Here is a 23,689-nt window from a genome sequence, read left to right as displayed (position 1 = left end):
GAACGATATGCAAAATATGTTGTCCGTGATGAAGTGTAAATCTCTGTAATATATTGGGTTTAACTGCTGGATGTTAAAGGAAATCTTGGGAATGCCTACAGAGACCTACAAAACAACACTGCGTATAAAAATTACACTTTGAAAATATGCATTTTCTTTTCAAAAACAATATTGACACATTTAATTTGTAATTTAGCCCCAGTTCCTTTAACGGCTTTTATTTTGGAACTCTAATCCGGATGCAGTTCAAAACCTTTCTAACTTGACTGTGGTGGTGTTTGTGCGGGTGCTGGACGCGGTGGATAGCAGTCAGATAGAAATCTATAAAGGTGAGAATTTCGTCTTTATTCATTTATTGCATTATTACACAGAGCTATAAAACACACGTCTTCATCTATACAGTCAATTGTATCCTGTATTTATCTTTTACTTGATCCTGAAATATCAAATGAGGGATTTCAGATTGTAGAACCTCTAATATTCTGCCTGAGAGCAGCAGTTTTTAATCGTGTAAACCGTGAAACCGTCCCAGATGTGTGAGGTGCATGGTGGATCGTGTTCTCGGTGTGGATGCATGTGGAGGCAGCTGCTGCTTTGGTGGATCTCCGGGTGGACTCGGGGCCTGTCCTGCAGGAAAAGGCGTTTCACACCGTCCGATGGTGGAAATTAAACCAGGAACAAATAGATGGGTTTGGACCTGGAATAGCGGAAAACCATCCAAACCCTGTTATCCATTCATAAAGAAAACCAGAGGAGAGTAATCGTGATATTTTTTTGGTCCGAAATTTGTTAAATTATCTTACGTTTTCTAATAATGTTCATTCATGATTATTATAATGAAATAGCCTCAGTTCACCACTGACTACTGTAGCTATACCATCAGTCTGAATATGAGGATGACTATAGGAATATTGTGTCAGTGTGACATGTTATTTTGCACCATATGCAGGATATGTGGTCTTCCTGTGGTGAAAATAATCTTGCTTTGTGCTCTCAACTGAATTGCGTTGAGTGTGTGTGTGTGTGTTCTCTTTACCGCAACAGCACAGTTCAGAGCAGAGGAAGAAAAACCCAGAGAAACGACTGTAGATTGACCTCCTTGAGTTGGGAGTGGCCAAAATACATATTTATACTGCAGAGATAAGATGAGTGGAAAAATATTCAACATACTGAATCTCCTGCTGAATTAAATGTTAGCTTCGTGTGTGTGTGTGTGTGTGTGTGTGTGTGTGTGTGTGTGTGTGTGTGTGTGTGTGTGTGTGTGTGTGTGTGTGTGTGTGTGTGTGTGTGTGTGTGTGTGTGTGTGTGTGTGTGTGTGTGTGTGTGTGTGTGTGTGTGTGTGTGTTTCAATCACCAATATTTAAGCTATAGGTGGGAGGCGGAGGTTCTGGTGCTTCAGTTAAATTCCTTTCAACCTGCAAATATATCACCATATGTGCAGTGACTATATTTATTGTTTGAATGCCACAGGGTTCAGTTTATAGATACACAGATATTACAAATATCTCAAGAGACTCAACAGAACTACAAAGAGACTCTGAATTACAACAAAAAGATGCAAAATACCCACAAAATGAAAACCCCACTTTTCAACTGTGCACCAGGGATCCTGTTTGGTAAGATTTGAGGCCCTTTGATAGGTCTGTGCCCGTTGGGCCAATTTCCCCATAATCTGTCCACGTCCGTGAAGATGTTTCATCGAATTCAAACAGTCTGAATGTGAGGAGCTCACGGTCTGCAGGGCACATCTGCTCTTCCTCTGCTGTCAGGAAAGTCACTGGCAGTCAGACCTGAGGGCAGGAGTGACACAACTGCTCATTCTCTTTAAAAAAAAAACACGTGGACGTCCACGTCGCCTGTGACCAACTGCCACGGTACCAACCAGGATCCAACCGAGGGTCGAAGCCTTTTGTTACATTACTGACTGTTTTATTGAGGGATTTTCCTTGGAGAAGTCAAAGTACAACACATTATCTGTCAGCAGCTGTCGAGCAAAAACTGCATCATAATTGAAGCAGGCTCTTAAAACGAAATGCATACAGTTGGTATAGAAACGTATCAAATAGAAGACAACCGATTTAAACTGCTTTACGAAGAGACAAACGTCCTGAATTCACCCGCACACTCCAGCGCTGAACGCGTCTCTCTCATCCCGGCTGCTGCCCTCCCTGCTCTCTATTTGCTTTGGAGGAAAGAAAGATGAAGAGATGCTATTTTTAGCGTACCCTCCTCATCTGCATCCCCACGCTTCCAAGAAACGGAGACACGTGATTGGAGCAAAAAAGGGGGAAAATGCAGTCTCAGGCAACCTGGAAGCAGCGTCATATCAGTGCCGTGTTAGTGACACCAATCTACATCTTCTCTGCTCTTTAGTCATTTTTTTTAAAATTTTTGTTAATTCCTTTTACCAGGTTTCAGTGGTCCAGTTTGAGTGTCAAAAACAGTGAATACGCTACTACTTGATTTTTCCTAGAAAGAGATCAAGCCAGCAGGCAGGGAGGAAAGCTGCAAAGGCCAGCAGTTTGTCAGTGAGGTCAGAGGTCAACTGCCTGCTGACTTCACTCTGGAACAACAGCAATATCCGTCCAGGACTCAATTGATTTGTTTTTATCAGCCTCTTCGCTGGTGCAGACATGACATTTAAAACGATATATAGTAAAATAGCTATACATTAAAGCTTGAGTGATTTGTCGGTTGGCTGATAATTAATATAATGATATATAGGTATCTGCATTGATGTTGGCCAATATTCATCAATCTGAAATTTTATTTTAGAGAACAAAAAAATGCAGAAAACGTGCATTCATGTTTAGATTTGACATCAAAATAATTTACTTAATTTGAGTTATTTGGTTTAATTTGTGTTTCTTTTTACTTATAGTCATGACAATTATGGTTACACTGTTATAATACATTTCATTCATCATTTCAATTTCTTGTCTAACCCAGTTCTTCTACATATTTTTTTTGTTTGGCTTATATAGCGGTTTCAAAAATGTTTACACCCTTATATTGGTATCAGTATCACTTCCCAAAACTCCACTATCACTTGACTACACTGCAAAGATGTACAGCAGGTGTAGAAACAAGTGTTTGATTGTGAAGATTTATCATTTTCACTTAAAACTAAAGCTGAATATCATTCTTGTAGCTTTTCCCCTGCAATGTGTTTACCAGTTTAGGTCAGATCACTTTTTTATATGTACTGTAGAATTTCTTTAAAGTTTTCTGAGGGGCACACGGCCAATAACAGCTAATTGTTCATCATTTAAGGTGTGTTCCTTCCAGCACTGAGGTCCAATGCAGTGTCCAGCATGAAGTAAAACCTGAATACGCCCTTTTCTCTACGATGGGATCAGGTGGTGTTGTTGTTGTTGTGCATCTGTCATCACCTCAGCAGGTGTCTCAGTAACCGTCTCTGAGCTGGAAGGTGTTTGGGAGATCTGGGATCAGCTGGAGATTAGCTGTGAGTCTGCAGGAAGCCAGCCAACGCTGATTAAATGGGCCCGACTCGCAGATCGCAGCAGCACTTAGCTCGGGATCAATTCAGCCTCCTGTAGCTCGTCAATCTCCTTTAGGTGACAGGTTTAGAGGAGCTTGATGATGTCATTGTCCAGCACTGAAAGTCTCAACCCTTAGTCATGATTAAATCAGGATTTAAGAAATTCAGATTCAGCCCTCTTGTTTCATGGTTTGAAAATCCAGACCGAGTGAAGCAGATATCCCTTCACGGAGATGTTGAGCTGCATGTTGCTAAGATCATTCTAAGTGAGCAGAATCCCAAAGTTTTTCTACCATAATGCACTTTTTCCTGGTCTTGTATCGAAATCTGTCCATCAGAATCACCCCAGCATGAGAACAGAGGCACGAACGAACACTCAGCCTAATGTGACCTTAGACGTTTGGACAACCGAGTCAAGTCCTATCATACAGAACTGTAATCACCAGCAGTAACCTGGATGAGGGACGTGGATTTCACTGTAAAACTCAAAGCCACAAATATACCAGTCCTGATAAAGGCACGCCCTTCCCTCATCTCCCCTTCCCCCTCCATGACAGAGGAGATGAATGTTGCTCAGCAGCTTCTGGCAGTGCCCATTGTGCAGTTTGTCCCGCCTGACACTGCTCGACAAACCGTTTGCCAGTGTTTTAGTCTTTATTCGATGGTTCCTTGAATGCAGTGACTGAAAAATGATTTGAGATATTTTTCCTGAATCCAGCAAATTTATAATACACTATTATTACTTGTGTCTTATGGCCTGAATCCTTTCGATGTAGTGTCAAACCATTTGCTGCAATTGCATTTTAGAGATATATTTAGAGATATTTACCTCCACCAACGAGATTATGTTTTCGCTTGCATTTGTCTTTTAGTTGGCAGGATTACACAAAAACTACTGGACGGATTACTGTGAACATGATGGTTCCTAGTTCGGATTTTTTAGGATAATGGGAAACTGTAAATTGACTGTAGGTGAGAATGTGAGCGAATGATTGTATGTCCGCGCATGCTTACCCTGGTGACTTGTTGAAGCTCCACCCCTCCTTCCATAATGTCACCTGGGATTGGCCGCAGCCCACCCCCCCACAACCCTAGATAATAGATGGATGTAAATCTTGACTTCATAATGATGATGAAGATGAGGCTGCATTGATCCCTGCGGAGGAGCACGATCATGAGTCTGCACATTCAGCAAATAAAAGGAAGGATGGACAAATGAAAGCAGCAGCAGTAGCATCCTTCGGCCTGCATGACATGTGCATAATGAGAATTTGTTAATTACTTTGAGATTAAGCGCAGGGTCCTCGGTTTGTAGGCTTCTGTATCAAATTAGTGTTTAGTGAAGGTTAAGCCAACTCTGTTCTCCTCAGCTAATCGCTGAGACGCAGAGGAAAGGCTGCAGTAATCTCGCCGCGTACAGACGACACTGAACACCCCCCCTCTGAATGCCAACAAAGGCCTGTGGACGTGTTTGACAAGATCCAGACTTCCAAACAGTGGCTGCTAATTTGTCATGTCCTCTAATCCCTGCTATAAATAACTGTTGCCTGCTAACCTTTTTATTATTTTTTGTAGGTGGTAAACTAGCTATTTGGTGCAGAATCAGCTCAAGGGAATTAGAGTTATAGGTGTACAGGAGTTTTAAATTTGCACTGACGCAGAAGCAAATGTTATCAAAAGGTTTACATGAAGAATACAATCTAGACCCTGAGGCTGTGACTGTTTCTAAGTCTAAAACCAGGTCTGACTCACTGGAACACCGCTGACACAGCCCAAAGAAAATCATCGACGGGCAGAAGTAGCTGCCGAGCTGAGTAGGCAATTTGGTGCAGCGGTAACACAAGTAGATACATTTTTAATAAAGCTGGCCAGAGTGGAAATCGAACACCAGTTACTTGCTGTGATCAAGTGTGATCTCGCTTCCAGTGGCTCTGCTGGAGTCCGAGCCAGAGAAACAGTCCGGGTTGCATTTTTAGATTTGTTGTGGTTCATGCTGCTAAATAAATAATTTATATAGGTTATACATTGAAGGATATCATTAGTAATTTGTGTGTTTGTTTCTTTTTAAGTTATGTTAAAATCTTTCCAAGACACTGATAATGTATATGTAGCATTTTGTACGTGATTACGGCTTCAGCTCAGCACCCTGGGAGATGAATGAGTTTGGGCATTTTCAATTTGTACATAAAACCAGAGCAGAAATCGGGGGGGAAAGCATTGCTTCAGCAGGAGCCCGGTTAAAAAAGGTTGAATACGCTTCTATTTAATCATTGGTGGGTTTTGGGAGTAATGTTCCATAAAACAATCAAAGTGCCAGCTCCTGATACCTTTAAAGCCACGTACATTTGCACCTTGGTGGATTGGTAGTTCTAATGGATTTGCCAGGTAGTAAGGAACACACATCCCAGCAGAGGAAGCAGTGCTGCAGTGTACTGCCACAATTGATCAAATAATCCACAGCTTTCATTTATCAATACTGCTTCACAGTGTGTGTAACGAAGTGATTGCACAATGTGTACTTGTGTACGCAGACACCACTGACTTCAGACCAGGTTGTTGTTGGTCGATGGTGCCATCGCTCGACACTGAGTCAAGATAGCAATGTGCTAAAAATGCACATGACCTCTACTCATGTTAAGAACAACAAGCCAAGGGGCGCTCACACAGGGGCAAGTGTATTTGCTGTTCAAACAACATTGAATTGGAATTGGTCTGAATTGGTCATGTTTAACACAGAATATGAAATGTGGCCTTAAAATGCTGATCCCTCTGATTTAATAGGAGTTTGTTTACATCTGTGCATCATTGTCTTCAAATTCTGTGTTCTTTTAAAAAGGAAATAGCATTAAATATCCATAGTCTATATGTAAAGAGCTTTTTCAAACACAATATATAAAAAGTAAAATATTCAGTGAATCCAATCTCACATTTAATTTTACATCTATCTTTGACATCATATATTTCTTCTTCTCGTCTCTTGAAGTAAACACAGGAGCTCCAGGCTGCAGATTATTCTGGACGTCACAGGCGGAGCTGAAGTTATCAGTCAACTAAATGGAGATTGACAACCATGCGACTGCAGCAAATTCTGATGTTCTAAGATCAACAAGCTGAAAATAGATATCTTAGTTGCACAAATCAGACCAGAAACTATAAAAATAATAATCTCAGTAATTTCTGGCTCCATGATTTTTCCTCTGCCAGGTTTTCTTTACAAACAGTTTTTTGCCGTTATGAAAACTGTCCCACGTGTTGTGGAAGCTTTGAGTCTTCTCAGCATCATTCCGTAGCAAAGCATGAATGTGTTGAGGAAGGGTCGGAGCTTCTTTATTATTTAGCGGGCATCTCTCCGTTTCCTCATGTAAACCGATAGGCCGGAGCTGTGAGGAGGACGGTGCGCTTGTTTTGTTTGTGCCTTATTCCCCGAGAGTTCTAGTGTTCCACCGCTGCCGAGTGGAGATAATAGACTAAATATAGAGCAGGGTGTATGGAGTCAAAGTGGAGTGGGCTCAAGTCATCGCTCTTAAGAGTCAACAAGGTCTCCTGAATCATTTTAGGCCTCGTATCCCTGAATTCTCAGTGATGTCTTCAGAACAGCAAGTGGTGGGAGTTTGAGTCAAGCAGCTTATGGTTTGTCACAAATTAAATGAACCTAACTTATTTTAGAATTACGTTGAAGGAGCTCACAATGTGGCTGTTGGATGATCAGAGTTATTGACAATAATTGGGGTCTGATTCCCCACAGTTTTGAAGAAGGGTCTGTGCCTAAAATGTTACCTGGCACGTTATTAAATAGTTTGTGGGAACCTCACTGGAGACATTTCTGGTCTTTTGGTTTTGTTGCACTTTGCACTTATCAAGTTTAGATGTGCATCCTTTTCCAGATTTTCTACATGTCCCTTGTAAACTGTAGCAGGCTGGTGTTACTATTATTATATTATACTAGTATTTGAAACTAACTGACCGTAGCTCAGATTCTCTTTTCTGCAAAACAGAAACCATATTGTCCTTTTCCTATCTTTCTGCAGTTGTTGTTTCTGTTCTCTTGTTGTCAATATGGATAATGCAGTTATTTTGTCTGCATAAACTGTATTGGAATTATCAATGCACAAAACTGACTGGGAGTTTAGTGTTTACATTCAGTGTGAGCATCCGTGACACAACAGGTCGATTAATCCAACGAAAGTCGTACATTTTGTCCGTGTGCGTGTTAACACAATGTACAAGGTCAATAAAACTAAAGTCTCTCGAGCACCATCTCTCTCAGAAAGACACTTCAGTCTATTTTCCACACACAGACATTTAAAGGGAAAAATATTATTTTTCAATACACCAAATACACCTTATTCCTCAATGTTTAAAGCTACCTGGCCTACACACGAGGATGGTGATCATTTTCTGGCTCTTTATCTCAGTGCCCTGGTGTTGGAGTGTCATCAGGAGAGCAGGGTGGTGCAGGGTGTTTAATTCTTGATGGACTTGCACTGCAGCGCACACTGGCCTGCTTTCCATGCTGTGTGTCGGAAGCCCTGCTCACATGAACTCAGAGCAAGAAGGAAAAAAATCCTTTAGGGACAACGTTTATGTTTGAGTCTGAGAGTAAACACAGATCGTTAATCCCCTGTTAATCCACGTTTATGGTATTGAAACAAACTGCAGAGAATCACAGATACTTGTCCTGGTTATAACCTAGATTAATCCACCTGCCACAGTGGTTCCTGAGTGTGTAGGTTACCAGAGTCACATTCTTACTTCTCAGTGGTGTCAGTGTGGGTGTAGATGTCCGGATACGTCTTTCTCTCCATTCTTCTCTGAGCTTGTAACTTTAGCTGTAAGCTTGGGATTCGTATACCAACAACGTTAACTAGGTGTTTGCAGAATAAGAGATCAAGTACCTGCAGCTCTACCTGTGTCTCAGCATTCCAGGTGCCACGTCACTCCGGACATGGACTGACTGGTCTGCCTCCACTGAACCGCAACACCAGTTTGACTATTGTTGATCAGAAACATGCGGAAATGACACATCTGAGATGATTGTACTTGTAGAGCAGAACAGAGCTGGACACAGTCACCTTGTTAAGACACTAACTGATGTTATCTTCACAAAGATATTTACTTTCAGCACACGTCCAGCTGGTGAATATTTAACTCCTTCAATTCATCAAACTGGCTTCAGCTTGGTGCTTGTCCTGCAGCTGCCTGCTCTCCTCTGCACATGATTCCCATCTCCAGCTGATTGTGACAGATTGAGCCATTTGCCTCCAACCTGTCTCCAAATGGAGGAAACTCAGATGGGTTTTCTCCTTTTTCCCCTGACATCGCAATATGTCGCTTTGATTAATTACCATAAAGCAAATGTGCAATGCTTAAGCCTGACTCGTCATTTGTTATCCTTTTATTTAACAGATGTTGATAGAATCTCATCTTATTTTTCTTATTGAATGACCTTTTCTGTGTGAGATAGGGTTTAATTTGACTAATGTGTGTGTTGTTTGCTCATTAATTCAGAGCGCTTGCTTTGCTAGCAACCAGTCCAGGAAACCCTGTCTCCTGGAAACAGTGTTTATATACAAATAATTTGTGAGAAACATAAATGCAGACAGATTACATGTTCTCTTCATGGAATGAGGAAATGTTAATTTTCATAAGTGGACAAGTCACAAATGTAGGGATACTGAGTGAATCAGCTAAATGTTAACGGAAAGACACTAGTTTTCTGTCTATATACAGTATTATTTATTAGTTTTTATGGGAAGACACTCACAGCACTTCCCATATGTAGCCTCCATGTGTCCCTACGTCCTCACTGTCCTTGCGTCCTGCAAGCTATGGCCTCAGTTTGTGGCTCCATGTACAATCAATAACAACATCCATGCCCCTTTACACGCCTGATTCATTGATTATGTGTACAATTAATAATTCTGATTGTAAGATGTTGTGAAAAACATCTGGTGTGGTTTCCTATCGACCAATGAGATGCAGTCAAGTAGCTTTTTTATTTGACCAACAGTTCAGAGTCCAGTGATATTCAGGTTACTACCCTATGGTGAAAGGGGAAAGCATCACAGTCTGAAACAATTTGTCAATTTTCAAGACGATCAAATTACCTTGAAACCTTGTTGTAATGGTTATTTTGAGTAACGTTTTAATCTTCCTCCGTAGATGGCGTCGGCAACAGCAACCTACGGGCAGAAGGAGTCTTCGGACCAAAACTTCGACTATATGTTCAAGATCCTCATCATCGGAAACAGCAGCGTGGGCAAAACCTCCTTCTTGTTCCGCTACGCTGATGATTCCTTTACACCAGCCTTTGTCAGCACAGTGGGCATCGACTTCAAGGTGAAGACCATCTACAGGAACGACAAGAGGATCAAATTACAGATCTGGGTAAGACGTCCGTTTTTTTAGGTATTTAATTAAATATCCATCCATCCAGTCACAGGGCTGACGCGTAGAGACAAACAACCAATACCACTCACAGGGACAACATGAAAACTCTGTGAAGAAGGTCCTGGTCGGCTGTGCGACAACTGAGCCGTGAACAAAAAACCTTTTAATTAACTTTTACTCATTTTTACGAATCTGACGATTGAATCTGATTCATTACCGATTTCACTACAGTTAACTCACATTAACTTAAATCAATACATAATATTCCAGTCACCTCAACTGCTGACAATGTCTGTTGGCAGTAAGACACATAATAATGTAAATAAACTTCATATTACTTCTACAGTGGCTTTCGAGCCACAGTAGAAGGCAAATTGTCCCACTGGTTTTCTTCACTGTTGTTAGCAAGCTGCTTGTTAGACAAACATTCTTATGTTTCTAATCTGCAGCCGGTCGTATGTTTGGCTGCCGCATTAAGGCATAATTTGGTTTATGCATTTGATTTTTTTTCCTAAGCTTCTGCCATTTTCCAAGTGTATTTGTCTTTTTTCCCCTCTGCGGGTTTCTCAGATAATAGAGAGCACATACATGGTTGTTGTTCACCCAATCACCCAACGTTGTGTGGTCAGACGACTTGTACAAACCAGCTCTTCATCCCAGGGGAGTGTTAACTTAAAAAAAACATGATTTCAGGATTAGCTCCACACCTCTGACTAAAGATATCCTTGTGTTTGTATGTTAAGCACATTAAGCTGCATTTCTTTCATTAAAGGTTCTATACAAACCAAGTTAATTATTATCATCATTACTTGAATCTCTAAAACAAAACCTTATTTTTAGATTGAGAAATATGGATAGCACATAATTATGAATGGGTTCTCGTAATACTGCGAATCAAATATCCAGGTCTCCACTGTCCTGTCCTCAGATCACAGTGAACAAACTGCTTTTCCAGCTGACAGAGTAGAATATGAGAAATGAAAAGAGGCCGATGCACAACATAGTTACAGTCACTCGCCCTCAGGAGTAAACACCAGGCTTTGGCTCCTGAGCGCTTCACAGTAAAACCCTATCACAGAGCAAAGAGTGGAGACGAGTGGGCTGAGGCTCCCCTCAGTGAGGTGAGCCCCGAGTTTCACTGTCACGTTGTGGTCCGTGACATCACTTCCACCTTCACCACATGTTCCGCAGCAGGCCGGGCTGCGATGGCGAGCTGGGAGCTGCGTGTGTGTGCTCAGCTGCCTCTGTTGTCAGCCTTCGTCAGGTCTTGCCTCTGGTACAGAAGACACACTCAGCCAATCAGAACACGGGAAACCAAACGGCTGGGTGCTGCACTCCCCCTCCCCCATTACTACACATCTCCCAGAGTAGAGTTCTCCTCCCCTCCCTGTACACACACACACACACATAGACCCAACACACACATTCATACAAACACACACACACACACATAAATTCCCCATCCCCCACCTCGTAACATCTCAGCTGAGAGTCCATTGGAGTAAAAATTAAAATGGTTTGAGTTATGGGCTCAGAAATCCACATACACTGTGTATTTATCTTACAATGTGTAGTTGATCGCATTCATGTAGATTCATGTGATGTACACTTGACACTGTGGGGTTTGTGTGTGTATGTAATAAGTGAATGTAATATGTCCAATAGTAAATCCCACTCCGTAGGATATATCTACTGATTTCCAAGGAAATAATGAATGGCTCTTAATGAAAAAGATCAGGCCTATTTAGTGGATTACTATCTATTTAATTTCTTGTGGCTTGATTGAATTCAAGGGGACTGTATGGCCTTGGTTGAGATTTAAAAGTCCATAAAATTCCCCCCAAATGGCCCAAAACAGCTACTACTACTTTAAATTCTCACCTGCTGGGAGATAAACATTTAAACATCAGCCAAGATTTTGGTCTCAACTGTTTTTAGAGCTCTTATGTGTTCATTATGTAATTCCACTCGATGCTACGTACAGTCAAGAAGAACATTACAACAACAGTATGGACTGTGAAGGTCGGAGCTACAACACGCTAAAAATACATGCCACACACTACGTGACCTGAAGGATGAGAGCGATCATGTGTGTGTGTTTGAGTCAATAGATGCATCGATGGGTCCAAGAAAAGCTTCTAAAAAAACGAAATGTGTGTGTGTGCGTGTCAGTGTCTTTCCCTCTTGCTGATCTCCAGCCTGACAGCAGAGGAGTGATGCTGTTTAACCTGAGGCTGCTCGGCTCCGAGGGAGATGCAGGGTGTTGGGTATCAGAAGCACTGAGCTTTAATTCCCTGAGCGTTCATTAGGGTTTAGCGCTGAAATACAACCTCACCCGAGCCTGTAGCCAAGGAGAGAGAGAGAGTGAGGGAGGAAGAGAGAGAGAGGGAGTGAGGGAGGAAAATGCTCTTTTGGCAAAGCTCACCACAGAGATAAAGACAAGAGCAGGGGCGGATGAAGTGTCACCCACCTATTTTACAACCCTTTTTACACGGTGGCTTTACTGGAACACGTGGGCACGATGTGTCAGTCTGACATGTTGATTATAATGTCTGATCCTCAGAGTGTGTGTTTGTCTATGACTCATCGACAGACTCAACGCTTCTGAAATGATGGCTGAACACTAAGTTGTTCATCAACATTTGTAGATTTTAAATATCTAGAAAAGGCAATTATAGATGATTCAGAACAACAAAGTAATGCAACGCAAACTATGGGGTCTGATATTAACACCTGACATCATATCCTTTAAACTGTCCACTTACTGTATCTTTCACAACTCTGAAAATAATCATTAATGCAGGGTAGTCGTTTTAAGAATTAAGGGTGTGCTGTAACCCCCCCAAAAAAGTGATAAAAATAAAAGTTTTGGTTTGGCATTAGTTTTTTTACCCGGCAGATACAGTGTTTTATCATACAACAAACGAAATTCATTAACATAAAACAAGGAATCACTGGTGTGCCATTTGTCACAGTAGCTGGTATATCTGAAACCTCAGCAAGAAACTCATAGCACAGAATTTTTTTTAGTTTTATTTGACACAAGCTGTATTTTGATTTTACAGTGTTTTCTCAAGCACAGCTCTCCACTTAAATCACTCTAAATGGTTTTGTGTTTGTGTTTAATTGATACATCCAAACCTCAACATCTAAAAGGTTCATCCTGAGACATGACACCAGAGTTTATAAAACTGTCCTCTTCAATCTGAGTCTTGCTTCTCTTCCAGGACACGGCGGGTCAGGAGCGTTACCGCACCATCACCACGGCTTACTACCGAGGAGCCATGGGCTTCATCCTCATGTACGACATCACCAACGAGGAGTCCTTCAACGCCGTCCAGGACTGGTGCGTAGCTGGCTTGGTGGGGGGTTTGGTCACATGACAAATGATAACGTGGAGATTTACCTGTGTGTGTGGGCACGTGCATGCATATCAAGTTGTATCTAGATAATCAGCACCAGGCTTGAAATAGATGATACTGCCGATTGATGAACAGTGAGGATGATCCGGTTCAGGTTTCAGAACATATTGTTTTAATGGTCCGCTGCGTCCGAGTGCTCTGTGTCTGTCAGAGAACCGGATGCTGCAGTGAACACTATCTTTTATCCTTTCTGGCTCCTGACGGGACTTTGGCTCAGCTCAAGACGAGCTTCGTTATTCTGTATCTGAGAAAAAGGAAAGGATCTCAAAGTAACCCCCAAAAGGTTGCAAGATAAATTCTGTGGGGTCATGAGATGATGAGTATAGGAGAGAATATTCTTATGTGTAAATCTGTTTTCATTTTGAGTTATTGTAAGTAGCTGCAGTGAGATGACAAAGCCTCTGAGTTTCCTCTCTGTTTCCCAGGTCCACTCAGATTAAGACGTACTCGTGGGACAACGCCCAGGTGTTGCTGGTAGGAAACAAGTGTGACATGGAGGACGAGCGAGTGGTGGGCGGAGATAGAGGCCGGCAGCTGTCGGAACACCTTGGTGAGTTTATAGTGAACACACACACACACACACACTGTTCAAACACATGACTCACAGTTGTGTACACTGGTCAGAGTTTACTGAAGGACTCAAAACTTAACAGGACATGAACGTCTAATGTTTGTCACGATTCTTTGAATGACAATGTGTGGTGCTACAAGGAGTTACGTACATTCTTGTCCAAATCTTGATTTCTTGAATCTTGAATGGTGTATTTCCCGAAAAAAATATTAAACTAATAAATGGGCTATTGTTTAGCGTTATGCTGTATTCATAGTATACCATGTCAGAATGGAAAGTTTAGGAAAGTCTCAGAGTATTTTGACATTCACACTCATGCCCATTTCAAGCCTTGAAATCACATAGGATAAAGGGAAATTAGTTTCTGTGAGTTAAATCTCAAAATTCAGCTGACAGGAATCGGATCATTAGATTCAGGTGAATCCATCTGACACCTTTTAAACCTCTCTGACCCCCCCTACCCTCCTTCCCTTCCAGGTTTTGAGTTCTTCGAGGCCAGTGCCAAGGACAACATCAATGTGAAGCAGACCTTCGAGCGCCTGGTCGACATCATCTGTGAAAAGATGTCTGAGAGCCTGGACGCCGGAGACCCGGCTGTCACAGGGGCCAAACAGGGGCCCCAGCTGACAGAGCAGCCAGCTCCACCCCACCAGGACTGTGCATGTTAAAGCTGACTGCTCCCTCCTCCCTCCTCCTCCTCCTCCTCCTCCTCCTTCTTCTACTTCTCCCTCAACTGGATACCAGGCTCCGGGTCTATTCTCCATCACCCTTTTCACTTACTTTCCTGCTTCTCTCTGTATGTCAGTATGGATCGTTGGCTCATAGTCACAAGAATCAGGTTGAAAAGTGTCTGAAACGCTCTGAGGTTCTCGTGGACCAGTGCTTGAGGTGTGTTTGCTTCTGGTTCCTCCGCAACCAGGAGCTAAAATGTGTTGGGGCTGGTTTTGGATCAGTGCTGAACCAGGCTGATGCCAAAGCAAGTTCAGTTAAACCGAAGTGTTTCAGACTCTTTGCAACCTGTGTTCTTTCAGTTCCCAGACCTGTTGTCCGTTGTCCCCCTGCTCCTCAGTGTGGTTTAACAAGAAGGATTTGACGGCGTCCGTCCTCAGAGTGCCATTTAAATCCTTCCCATGTTTACAGTACTTCATTTCATGTCAGTCAAATGTTTTGAGAAGATGTCAGCCTTGGGGACCAACAAGGTCACAGTTGAGTTACCTATATGTTAGAGGGATGATTCAGCTGAAAGCTGCTCCATACCGATGTGTTATATTTCTTATATGATTCTGGATTCATACGGAATCATATATACATGGATCTGTGTTACTTTTTTCCTCACCTTGTATCTCAACACGGATGCTGCAGGTATTAGGAAGAGTATTGTTTAGCTCCGTCTGGCCTTTTATTTTTTTTTACTTTTCTTCAGCAAACTTTTTTTGTATTCTGATAGCCCGGTTTATTATTTTAAAATATGAACAAGATATAGCTAGGTAAAAATAGTAAAAACATGAAGACACATTTTATTTAATTATATTTATTTCAAATGTACATATTAATGTTGTGCAATATATATATATAAATATATAATATCTACAGGTATGCATTTCTGAAAATGAATTTGAAAAGGAATGAACTTCAATGAGGATAGTATCAAATATAAAAAAGGTATATGTTGTAGGGTTTGTTTGAAAGATGTGTGTGGATTGCGTCTTTTCCCCGTGGGTTTGATCTCCTGCTGCTCTCCAGGGAGGTTTGGAGTCAGAAATTCAAACTTCCTTCTGAGCAAAAAGTAGTGGAGCGGCGCTTTGAGTGTGAATTACAAGTCACACAACATGTTTGTCATCCTCCAAATCCACTTCAGTGGGATTTTTAGCCCTGCTGCTGAGGAAGTGTAACATCTTAGCAAGGCTCTAATATTAGAGGAGGGAGCCGTGTGGAGAAACGTTTTGTTGCATCATTAATGTATTTATGGGCCAGACTTGGTGAAGGTGACATCAGGAGTCGTGAGTCTCCTGAAAAAACTGGCAAAGGCAAGTGTTGTTGCAAATGTTTTGATTTGACTGTTCCTGATGTCACAGAAAATATAAAGATTTACGGGCCTCACCCTTCACTGGGACACAGCTCACTTGTGCTTGCTAACAATGCTACATGCTGCTACATATGTGAAAGAAAATATCCTGGATCTGATCCGGAGCGGCACCAAAATTGAATGGGTTCTTCCCTCACCCATATTGCATCCTTCCTTTAATATCCGTGGAAACCTGTTCTGTAATTTTGTGTAATGCTGCAAAATAAATAAATCAAACAAACACCAATGAAAAAATATAACCTTCTTGGTGAAAGTAATTATTCACACTTGAACGGAGCCAGGGCGGCGATTATCAGACATTTTATTGTTACCTTAAATGTACTGAAATGGGTTTGGAGGATATAAACAATGTTGTTTTATTGGGTAATGTTTATGGTATTTGCCTTTTATGTAACAGTTTGATCCCAGGGAGTGAAAGAAAACACCCAGAGAGAATAAGCTGGCACGTGATAAACAAAGTCACCAGAACTGAGTTGGCTGTTCCACAAATATGAGCCCATTCAGCCACTGGGATGTGCAGGCCTGGTTTCAACATCACTGAATCTGCCTCTGATGGCAGTTTCTTTCTAAATGAACCAGAACCAGATCAAAATCACTTTTATGAACATCGCAGTTAATTTGTCTCGCTGATGTTGAGACCTCAAGACCTCGGAGAGCAAAGAGTATACTGACGGCACCGGAGAGGATGGTTAGATTCGAGACAAGGAAAAGAAACTCACTGTAGCATAAATTACATACATCAGTCTAGATCCAGATTGACAGGCAGGATTTCACGGCACCTGTTTGGATTTTGAATCTTAATTTGCACTGAATGGATTCAGGCCTGTTGTACGTGTGCAGTTCAGGGAATCCCTCATGTTCACTTACATGTTCTTGAGGGCAATTGAGAGACATCATAATATCTCTGGACATTAGAGAAATCTGTCAAACTAAATTATAGTAAGACGTCCCCAGGATCAGTATTACAGAACAGCTACATCAGATACTGGCGGCCTCTTGTGTGGACCTGCGTTTATCACAGGAGCAAAATGTGCACACTTGTTTTAATACAGTTTCCAACAGTTCATACTGGATTCCCGGGTATATCTGCGTTTCACTTTCACCAAAGATCACTGTCGAAGCAGCTTGTTGTTGCAGTAGAATACCAGAATGAGATGCGGGATCCGGGTTAAAACATTCAAATGGTAATAAAACAATAAAAGAGCTGTTTGGCTGGAAATACAAGAACTCTTGGCGTTTAGAATAATTTTCTGTTATTGTTACCTGCGGCTTGCTGGTGTGCAGTGCAATTCAGAATTTAAATTTTTTTTTTCCAGTAACAGCGATGATAAAGGACGCATTACTACCAATGGATTGATACTCTGGAAGTCATAATTATGGTCAGACTTAAATCTGAATCAGAAAAGTCTAACTGATGTGAGGTGCAATTGTCAGGTGGAGCATAAAATAAACCTGTAACCACAGAAGGATATTAAAGTGTGAGAAATGAGGCCCCAGACAAAGTGATGATTCTATAGTCAAATGTGATTACTTGGAAATTTACAAACCTGGGAAATTATTTTTCAGATTTAAATTTTTTCCCCCTGCTTATATCTTTCTTCTTACTGGTTGTGACTGTTTCTTTCCTGGTGAAATCCAAACGTTTAAACTCTCATCCTATCTAATATGTCTTCCTCTCTATATACATCAGATCTGTAAATATTGTACCTTTGAGTCATATGTGTGGATTGTGTTGTATCAACTCAGGCTTGCAACATCTACAAAAAAAAGGAGAGTAAAAAAAAGTCAGTAAAAAACCTTGAAGCCCCAAAAGAGCCATGTTGTACTGTATCTGCATTCATTTCTATAGGCCTGCTTGTGAATGAATGTGTCACTCAGTTACGAAGCAATACACACACTCTACAGTGTCTGCACTAAAAGAAATGCCACCCAGCTTGGTAGAGGTTGCCGACGTTAGATCTTCTACTAGCACGCAGAAACATAGAATTTTATTTGGTCTGGTATCACTGCCTCTTCAAGTCCTCCTCGGTTCGGGCCGTTAAGATGAGAGAATCTGCTGTGGATGTTTTTATCTGTACTTTGTGGTAAAACAATAAAAAAAAAAAGTTGCTAACAATCAGTGGACTCTGGATTTTCATGATTTTGTTCATGTGGAAATAAGAACCCTACCTACAGTCACTTCTAATATCCCGAAGTGACCTTAAACAGAAACTGTTGTGGAATCATGAAAGATCAGGCTCATCAAGGTAAAGCAGCAAAACATCTTATTTTGTAGGGAAATGTTCAGATGCTACTCGTCCAAACCATCACAAGATGTTTCACTCTTCACAGGAGGAGTATGTGAAAAATGAAAGAAAATCTCATATACGTTAAATATATACATGTATGTTAAAATAAATGTCTTTAAAAGTCAAATTAAATGTAGTTCCTATAGTCAGCAGGTGTCAGGAGGATGATGGGAATGAATCACTTTTGAAATCGTACTTTGATCTGTGACTGAGGCCTTCATTCCTGCAGTATGCTCTTTATTACATCGGAGATCACTGTTCCCCAGTGTTTTCAGTCTTATAGAATACAATAAGTGAAAACTAATACTCTTAAAATAATTACCTAGGTGGAAAACGTTTGAGTATTAAAATAAATACACACCCGTCTCACATATATCTACATTACTATTATCTAAAAATGTGTTAATATGAGAATTAGATTTAGCTGGTTGAACCTCTGGCTCATTATTGGTGGATGACACTGACTGTCTAATATCAATGAAAGGTCCATCATCAATATGCTCATCAAACCCTGATCTTCAGCATCCCTGCAGAGACATGTAGATACGAGACTCAATAAGTAGTGGAAGTACATTCGATTATATTGATTGCAGAATCCATAAAACTACACTTTGTCGGCACTTATTCATTGAGCTGGATTCTATGCATCACAGTCTTCATTTCCAAGAACTTTCAGAGGAGCCAAACACCTAAACCATAAAACTGCACTATTCTCACAAAACAATGGCCTTGAAACCACTGGTGAGTTAATAATCTTCTGCAAGTTTCTCAATGAACCAGCAGAGGGAGGGAGACACCAGGGTGACGCCACGATGGAGAAACTGCAGCTCAAACCTTGTTATTGCGCAACACTGACTTCCCTCATTCAGGCTCCATTCAATGAGCAAAACGCAGCATGAACCCACTAAATTATTTATTAGTGTCTTGATATTAATACACTGTAACTCAAAAAGAAAAACTGATTGAATTATAATGTTATCCTTGAGGCTTATTACAGACCAAACCAATTCTTCACTACAATCATTTTGATTAATACATACTATTTATATATTAACAATAACAATAATAATATATAATGCTCAAATTATGGCATATCCATTACAAGCATAACTAATATCAGGTTTACTCCTGCACACAGATACTTCTTCGACGTGAATGAAAACCCAAGAGATTCACCAAATTACATGGAAACAATATTTATTGCCGAGCAGCATTGAATTCAGAACACAGGGGTCACAAAGCCGAATGACTGTAGGTTGGAGCTACACACAAACAGTCAGTGCAACAAAGAGGTTACTGAAGTGAAAACACACTGAAGTAGCACACAGAAGAGTAAAAATAGATAATTACAAGTGTCTGCAAAGGTTCAAGATGATAAACACTGATTTGTTGTGCCCTGCGACACCCGGCTGTGGGCAACATTCGAGTTTGTCAACGACATGCAAAAATTGTAAGTCACATCACATATGAGGATCTATCCCTCATATAACAAGTGTGGGTTTGCATATGCATCTTCCTCGCAGCCAGTTCCTCACACATTAAGGTCTCCAGGGCCTCAATGCATATTCTTATCATAGAAATATTGTGACTCTGCTTGGTCCAAAGACTTTAAAAGACAGTCTGTACAAATGTTTACAAGGAAAGAAATGTCTGTTACTGAAGTTGAGCACATAGCCCCCATTAAGTGCCTATTTCCCCCCCCATCTGTAAACCCCATGGCCATACTCCATTGAAAAATCTATCAATTCAAAGTTGCTTTCTTCCCCAGTAAAAAACAGATATTAGGTAAAACAGCAATTTGTACATAAAACATGTCAACAGCACATGTCCTTTATTTCGGCATCGAGTAGAATAAACCAATATATTATTTTTTCTTAAATAAACCAATGCTCAATGTTGACTCTTTTACGCCACCAGGCGGACGCGTCAGGTAAAACATGTGGATTCTGATAATTCATTTAGATAATAAAACTTGTCCAAATGAGCCGAATACAACAGGAAAGTCTCATTGTTGTTGTGATCATCTTTTAGTTGTGTTTTACCACATGTTCCCCCGGTTGAGAGCGTTTTAAAGCAGCCGGTCATTCCTGTACAGTTCGGCCTACGTGGCCTGGATCTCGTGTCCCAGCTGGAGAGCTCCCATCAGGGATACATGAAGAACCAGTGAGTCCATGGAGCTTCTGTGCTGGTCGCTGCAGCCCAGTTCCCGGGACTAGTGCACCTGGACCTCGTGTGGCAGCAGCTGACAGCCGCTGTTCACATGGCTCAGGACCTTGTGCCTCAGCCCGGCCACTTGCTCCCGGAGCAGGTCGGCCGTGGACGCCAGGTCGGAGTTCTGGTTCCTCAGGGACTTCACCTTGTCCTCCAGCCGGGAGATCCGCTCCAGCTTGCGCCGCCGGCACTTGGTGGCCGCGATCCGGTTCCGGAGCCTCTTCCTCTCGGCTTTCCCGTGCTCCGGTGAGTCCATGTCCATAGGGGAGAGCGGAGGACTGTCCCCGAAGCTCTGGACGTCTGGGACCGTCTGAGGCTCCTCCTTCAGCGGCGGGACCCCCTGCTGCGGCGGGACCCCCAGGTGATGGGCCGGAGGAGGAGGAGGGAAGGGGACCGTGTCCGTGGTGTAGTTGACGGAGGTTCCCAGCGGTCCGGTGCCGTAGCTGTGGAGGTTCGTGTACACCGGCAGGTCCGGCTGGAGGGACACCGGGACCAGGTTGGCTCCCGGGACCAGGTTCCCTCCCAGGTCCAGGCTGCCCCCCTGGATCTGCCCGTCCCCCCCGCTGAGCTGGTTCTGCTTGTGCAGATCCTCCAGCGCCTTCACGAAGCCCTCGGCGAACTCCTGCTCGTCCGACACCGTCTTCCCGTAGAGGAACTGGGGGCTGGTGGGGGTCGTGGTGACCATCCCGTGGGACTGGATGATCAGCCGCTCCAGCTCCGGGGAGGCCAGCTTCAGGAGCCCCAGGTCCGGGGAGGCAAGCTTCAGGAGCCCCAGGTCCGGGGAGCTGAGGATGCTCTCGGCGTCGCGGAGATGCGGCTTCAGGTCCTGGTCCTCCTCCAGTCTCAGGTCCATGTCCTTCTTCATCATTGTCTCCGGGTGATGAGGATGAGGGTGAGGAGGTTCTCAGATCGGAGTCCTGCCCATAACCAGCGTCAAGCACCTCCGGGTAAACTCAGGTATTATTAAATATCACGAAGCTGTGACAGTATCTGGAGCTGGATCTGAACCGAGTGCTCGGCCGCGCGCACAGCCTCCAGCTTTTCTAGGCACGCACGTTCCGTTATGTCACGTCGAGTGCGCGCATTGGGCAGAAATTACGTTTTGCAGATTTTTATATGAATAAAGCGATCAGAGAGGAGGAGGAGGCAGGAGGGAGGTCTCACTCCGAGCCTCATCCTGCAGGCACGCTGTCAGTCTGATGATGTGTCTTATGATGATGTGTGTCTGTATTTACATGAGGTTTCCCAGTTTCTTTTGAAAGGTACATGTATTTATACAGTCACATTCAAAGTAAGTTATGGGATAGAGATAAATCAATAATAGGAACATGATGATATTCTTTTTATTTCCAAGATATAAGATGTTCTTATTCATATTAATAACAACACATATCCAGGGTAAATTATCCATCTCTGGTTCCTGGATAATCGTAAAGTTGGAAGCCTTAAATCAAATAAGAACAAATAACATGTTACATTTTTAAAACAGATAACACATTGATATTAGGTAAAAGCTATGTGTAGAGATGCGTAAGCAGAAGACAAAGCAATTTACGATTTGATCCAAGCAAAACAAACAACGCACAAAAACTAGCAAGGACATGAAAACAAATACAAACCAGCTTTGCAAATATATATGAGTAAAAGCAGATGAGCGCAGACAGGAGTGAAGACTTTGCGATTTATGATAGACTAATGGAAGTATCAACAGAATTAAAAGAAGAAATCAGAAGTAATGGAACAGCAAATGTTATCAAAAGTCATGACAAACACATCAGCATCTTCAGTTTGTGTTTAAACGTAAACCCGATCCTCTTGAATCTGATATTTTCATGGAGTTTTTTCTAGATGGGACCTGCACAGAGGCTGAAAGTAATTTAGGAACCATGTGCAGAACCTGAGAGATCTGGAAGGTTCATAGTCACATATACATGTTGAACCTGAACCAGCCGGACAATCATACATATATAAAAATCATCTCTCTGACACTGACAACCAGTGTAGTGATCAGAGAACTGGTGTAAATTGCTCTTTGTCAGGACTCGACCAACAGGTTGTGTTTTACTAACTTCATAGAGAAAACTGAAACACATCCAAATTACAACAATTAAATCAGGCAAGAGACAAATCTCTGATCCTCGACATGTTCACGTCGTCTGCTGATTTCTTTGACTGATTTCATTTGACTGCATTTCAGACCTTTGGTGCCAGTTCTGTTGCCATGGGGATGAAGGATACACTACAAAGAGTAAGGGGGTATATTAAGGCTTGATGTGGTTTTTACTTTACATTTGTGTGCTCGAGAGCTGATGAATTCTCAGCAGGCGATGAGCTCCTCCCTGTTTTTTTTCCCTCAGCTGATATATTGTCCCTCTTATTCCTGAACATCGAAATATGAGGAAGTTGAATCTGAAACCGATGTGATTTCTACACTTCCTTTGGTCAGCTACCAGTCTGGAGTTGAATGTGGCTTTTACCCAACACAACATGTGATAGATGCAACATGGGTTTTTCCACGTTACAGTTTCCATTTTCTTTTGCAGATTTTCCGATGTCCCTTTTTCATTTTAAAATCAAATCAGAATTTAAATTTTCCATTTGGCATTACATCAGGCTGATTAAGTGGAAGTGTTTTGAAATTACACATCACCACCATCTCCTTCTAGTGGTTTTCTTTCTAAGTGGATTTATTCTCCACGTCTCTGAGGGATGAATTCGGTGGAAATCCTTATTGTAAGTTTAATGAGCACTTCCGAGAATGGCAGCTCTGTTTGCTAGTTGGTGTACTGAACAAACAATCTCAGATTTGAGCTCAAATCACTACAACACACTTTAATCCCCAGCACACTTCAAGCCACAGAAAATTATTTTAGAAATCCTTTAGTCATGTTCTATCAGTTTTATAAAGCTGTAGTGAATTACAGAGTAGTGAAGCCTGTGTTTTCTTTCCTCCCACTTTCGTCCATTGATACACAGATGTAAGCAGCAGTCAATAAACCAGCGATCAATTCATTCACCCAAAACCCTAGTAATGAATCTCTGTGCCATGTGTTAATCTCCCTTGTTTCCTTTACTTCCAGTCGTCTGGCTAGTAAAGGGTTACAGAGAGGAGGTAAGTGCGTCAAAGGTAGGCCCTCTCCATCACTGAGAAGCAGTCTGCGGGTGGATCACATGATGGACCCTGTGATGTCAGATCTCCTTATGCTGTGGCGGAAATGG

At 42.0% G+C, this 23,689-nt stretch overlaps 2 protein-coding genes across 2 annotated transcripts; one reads left to right on the top strand and one right to left on the bottom strand.

Moving 5' to 3' along the window:
* Positions 1–270: 270 nt before the first annotated feature.
* On the top strand, positions 271–15,394 carry rab3ab (RAB3A, member RAS oncogene family, b). The gene is made up of 5 exons (XM_061078829.1): positions 271–329; positions 9,665–9,889; positions 13,120–13,238; positions 13,740–13,864; positions 14,363–15,394. The coding sequence occupies exons 2-5, from the start codon at positions 9,665–9,667 to the stop codon at positions 14,551–14,553; spliced, it is 660 nt and encodes a 219-aa protein (XP_060934812.1). The 5' UTR covers positions 271–329; the 3' UTR covers positions 14,554–15,394.
* Positions 15,395–19,496: 4,102 nt separating this feature from the next.
* On the bottom strand, positions 19,497–21,379 carry LOC133010854 (transcription factor JunD-like). Its single transcript, XM_061078507.1, has one exon. It carries the CDS (start codon positions 21,336–21,338, stop codon positions 20,472–20,474), a length of 867 nt encoding a protein of 288 aa, XP_060934490.1. The 5' UTR covers positions 21,339–21,379; the 3' UTR covers positions 19,497–20,471.
* Between the last annotated feature and the right edge of the window lie 2,310 nt (positions 21,380–23,689).

This window comes from Limanda limanda, chromosome 9 (assembly GCF_963576545.1).
Source record: "Limanda limanda chromosome 9, fLimLim1.1, whole genome shotgun sequence".
Lineage (NCBI taxonomy): Eukaryota > Metazoa > Chordata > Actinopteri > Pleuronectiformes > Pleuronectidae > Limanda > Limanda limanda.
The sequence above is the reverse complement of the archived record's forward strand: the minus strand, read 5'-3'. Positions and strand labels throughout refer to the sequence as shown.

Bases quoted from the DNA above. Each gene is read 5' to 3' on its own strand.
- rab3ab (XM_061078829.1), top strand. From the start codon at position 9,665: ATGGCGTCGGCAACAGCAACCTACGGGCAGAAGGAGTCTTCGGACCAA. The intron at 13,239-13,739 runs GTGCGTAGCTGG...TCTGTTTCCCAG, and splicing joins TTCAACGCCGTCCAGGACTG to GTCCACTCAGATTAAGACGT. The intron at 13,865-14,362 runs GTGAGTTTATAG...CTTCCCTTCCAG, and splicing joins GCAGCTGTCGGAACACCTTG to GTTTTGAGTTCTTCGAGGCC.
- LOC133010854 (XM_061078507.1), bottom strand. From the start codon at position 21,338: ATGATGAAGAAGGACATGGACCTGAGACTGGAGGAGGACCAGGACCTG.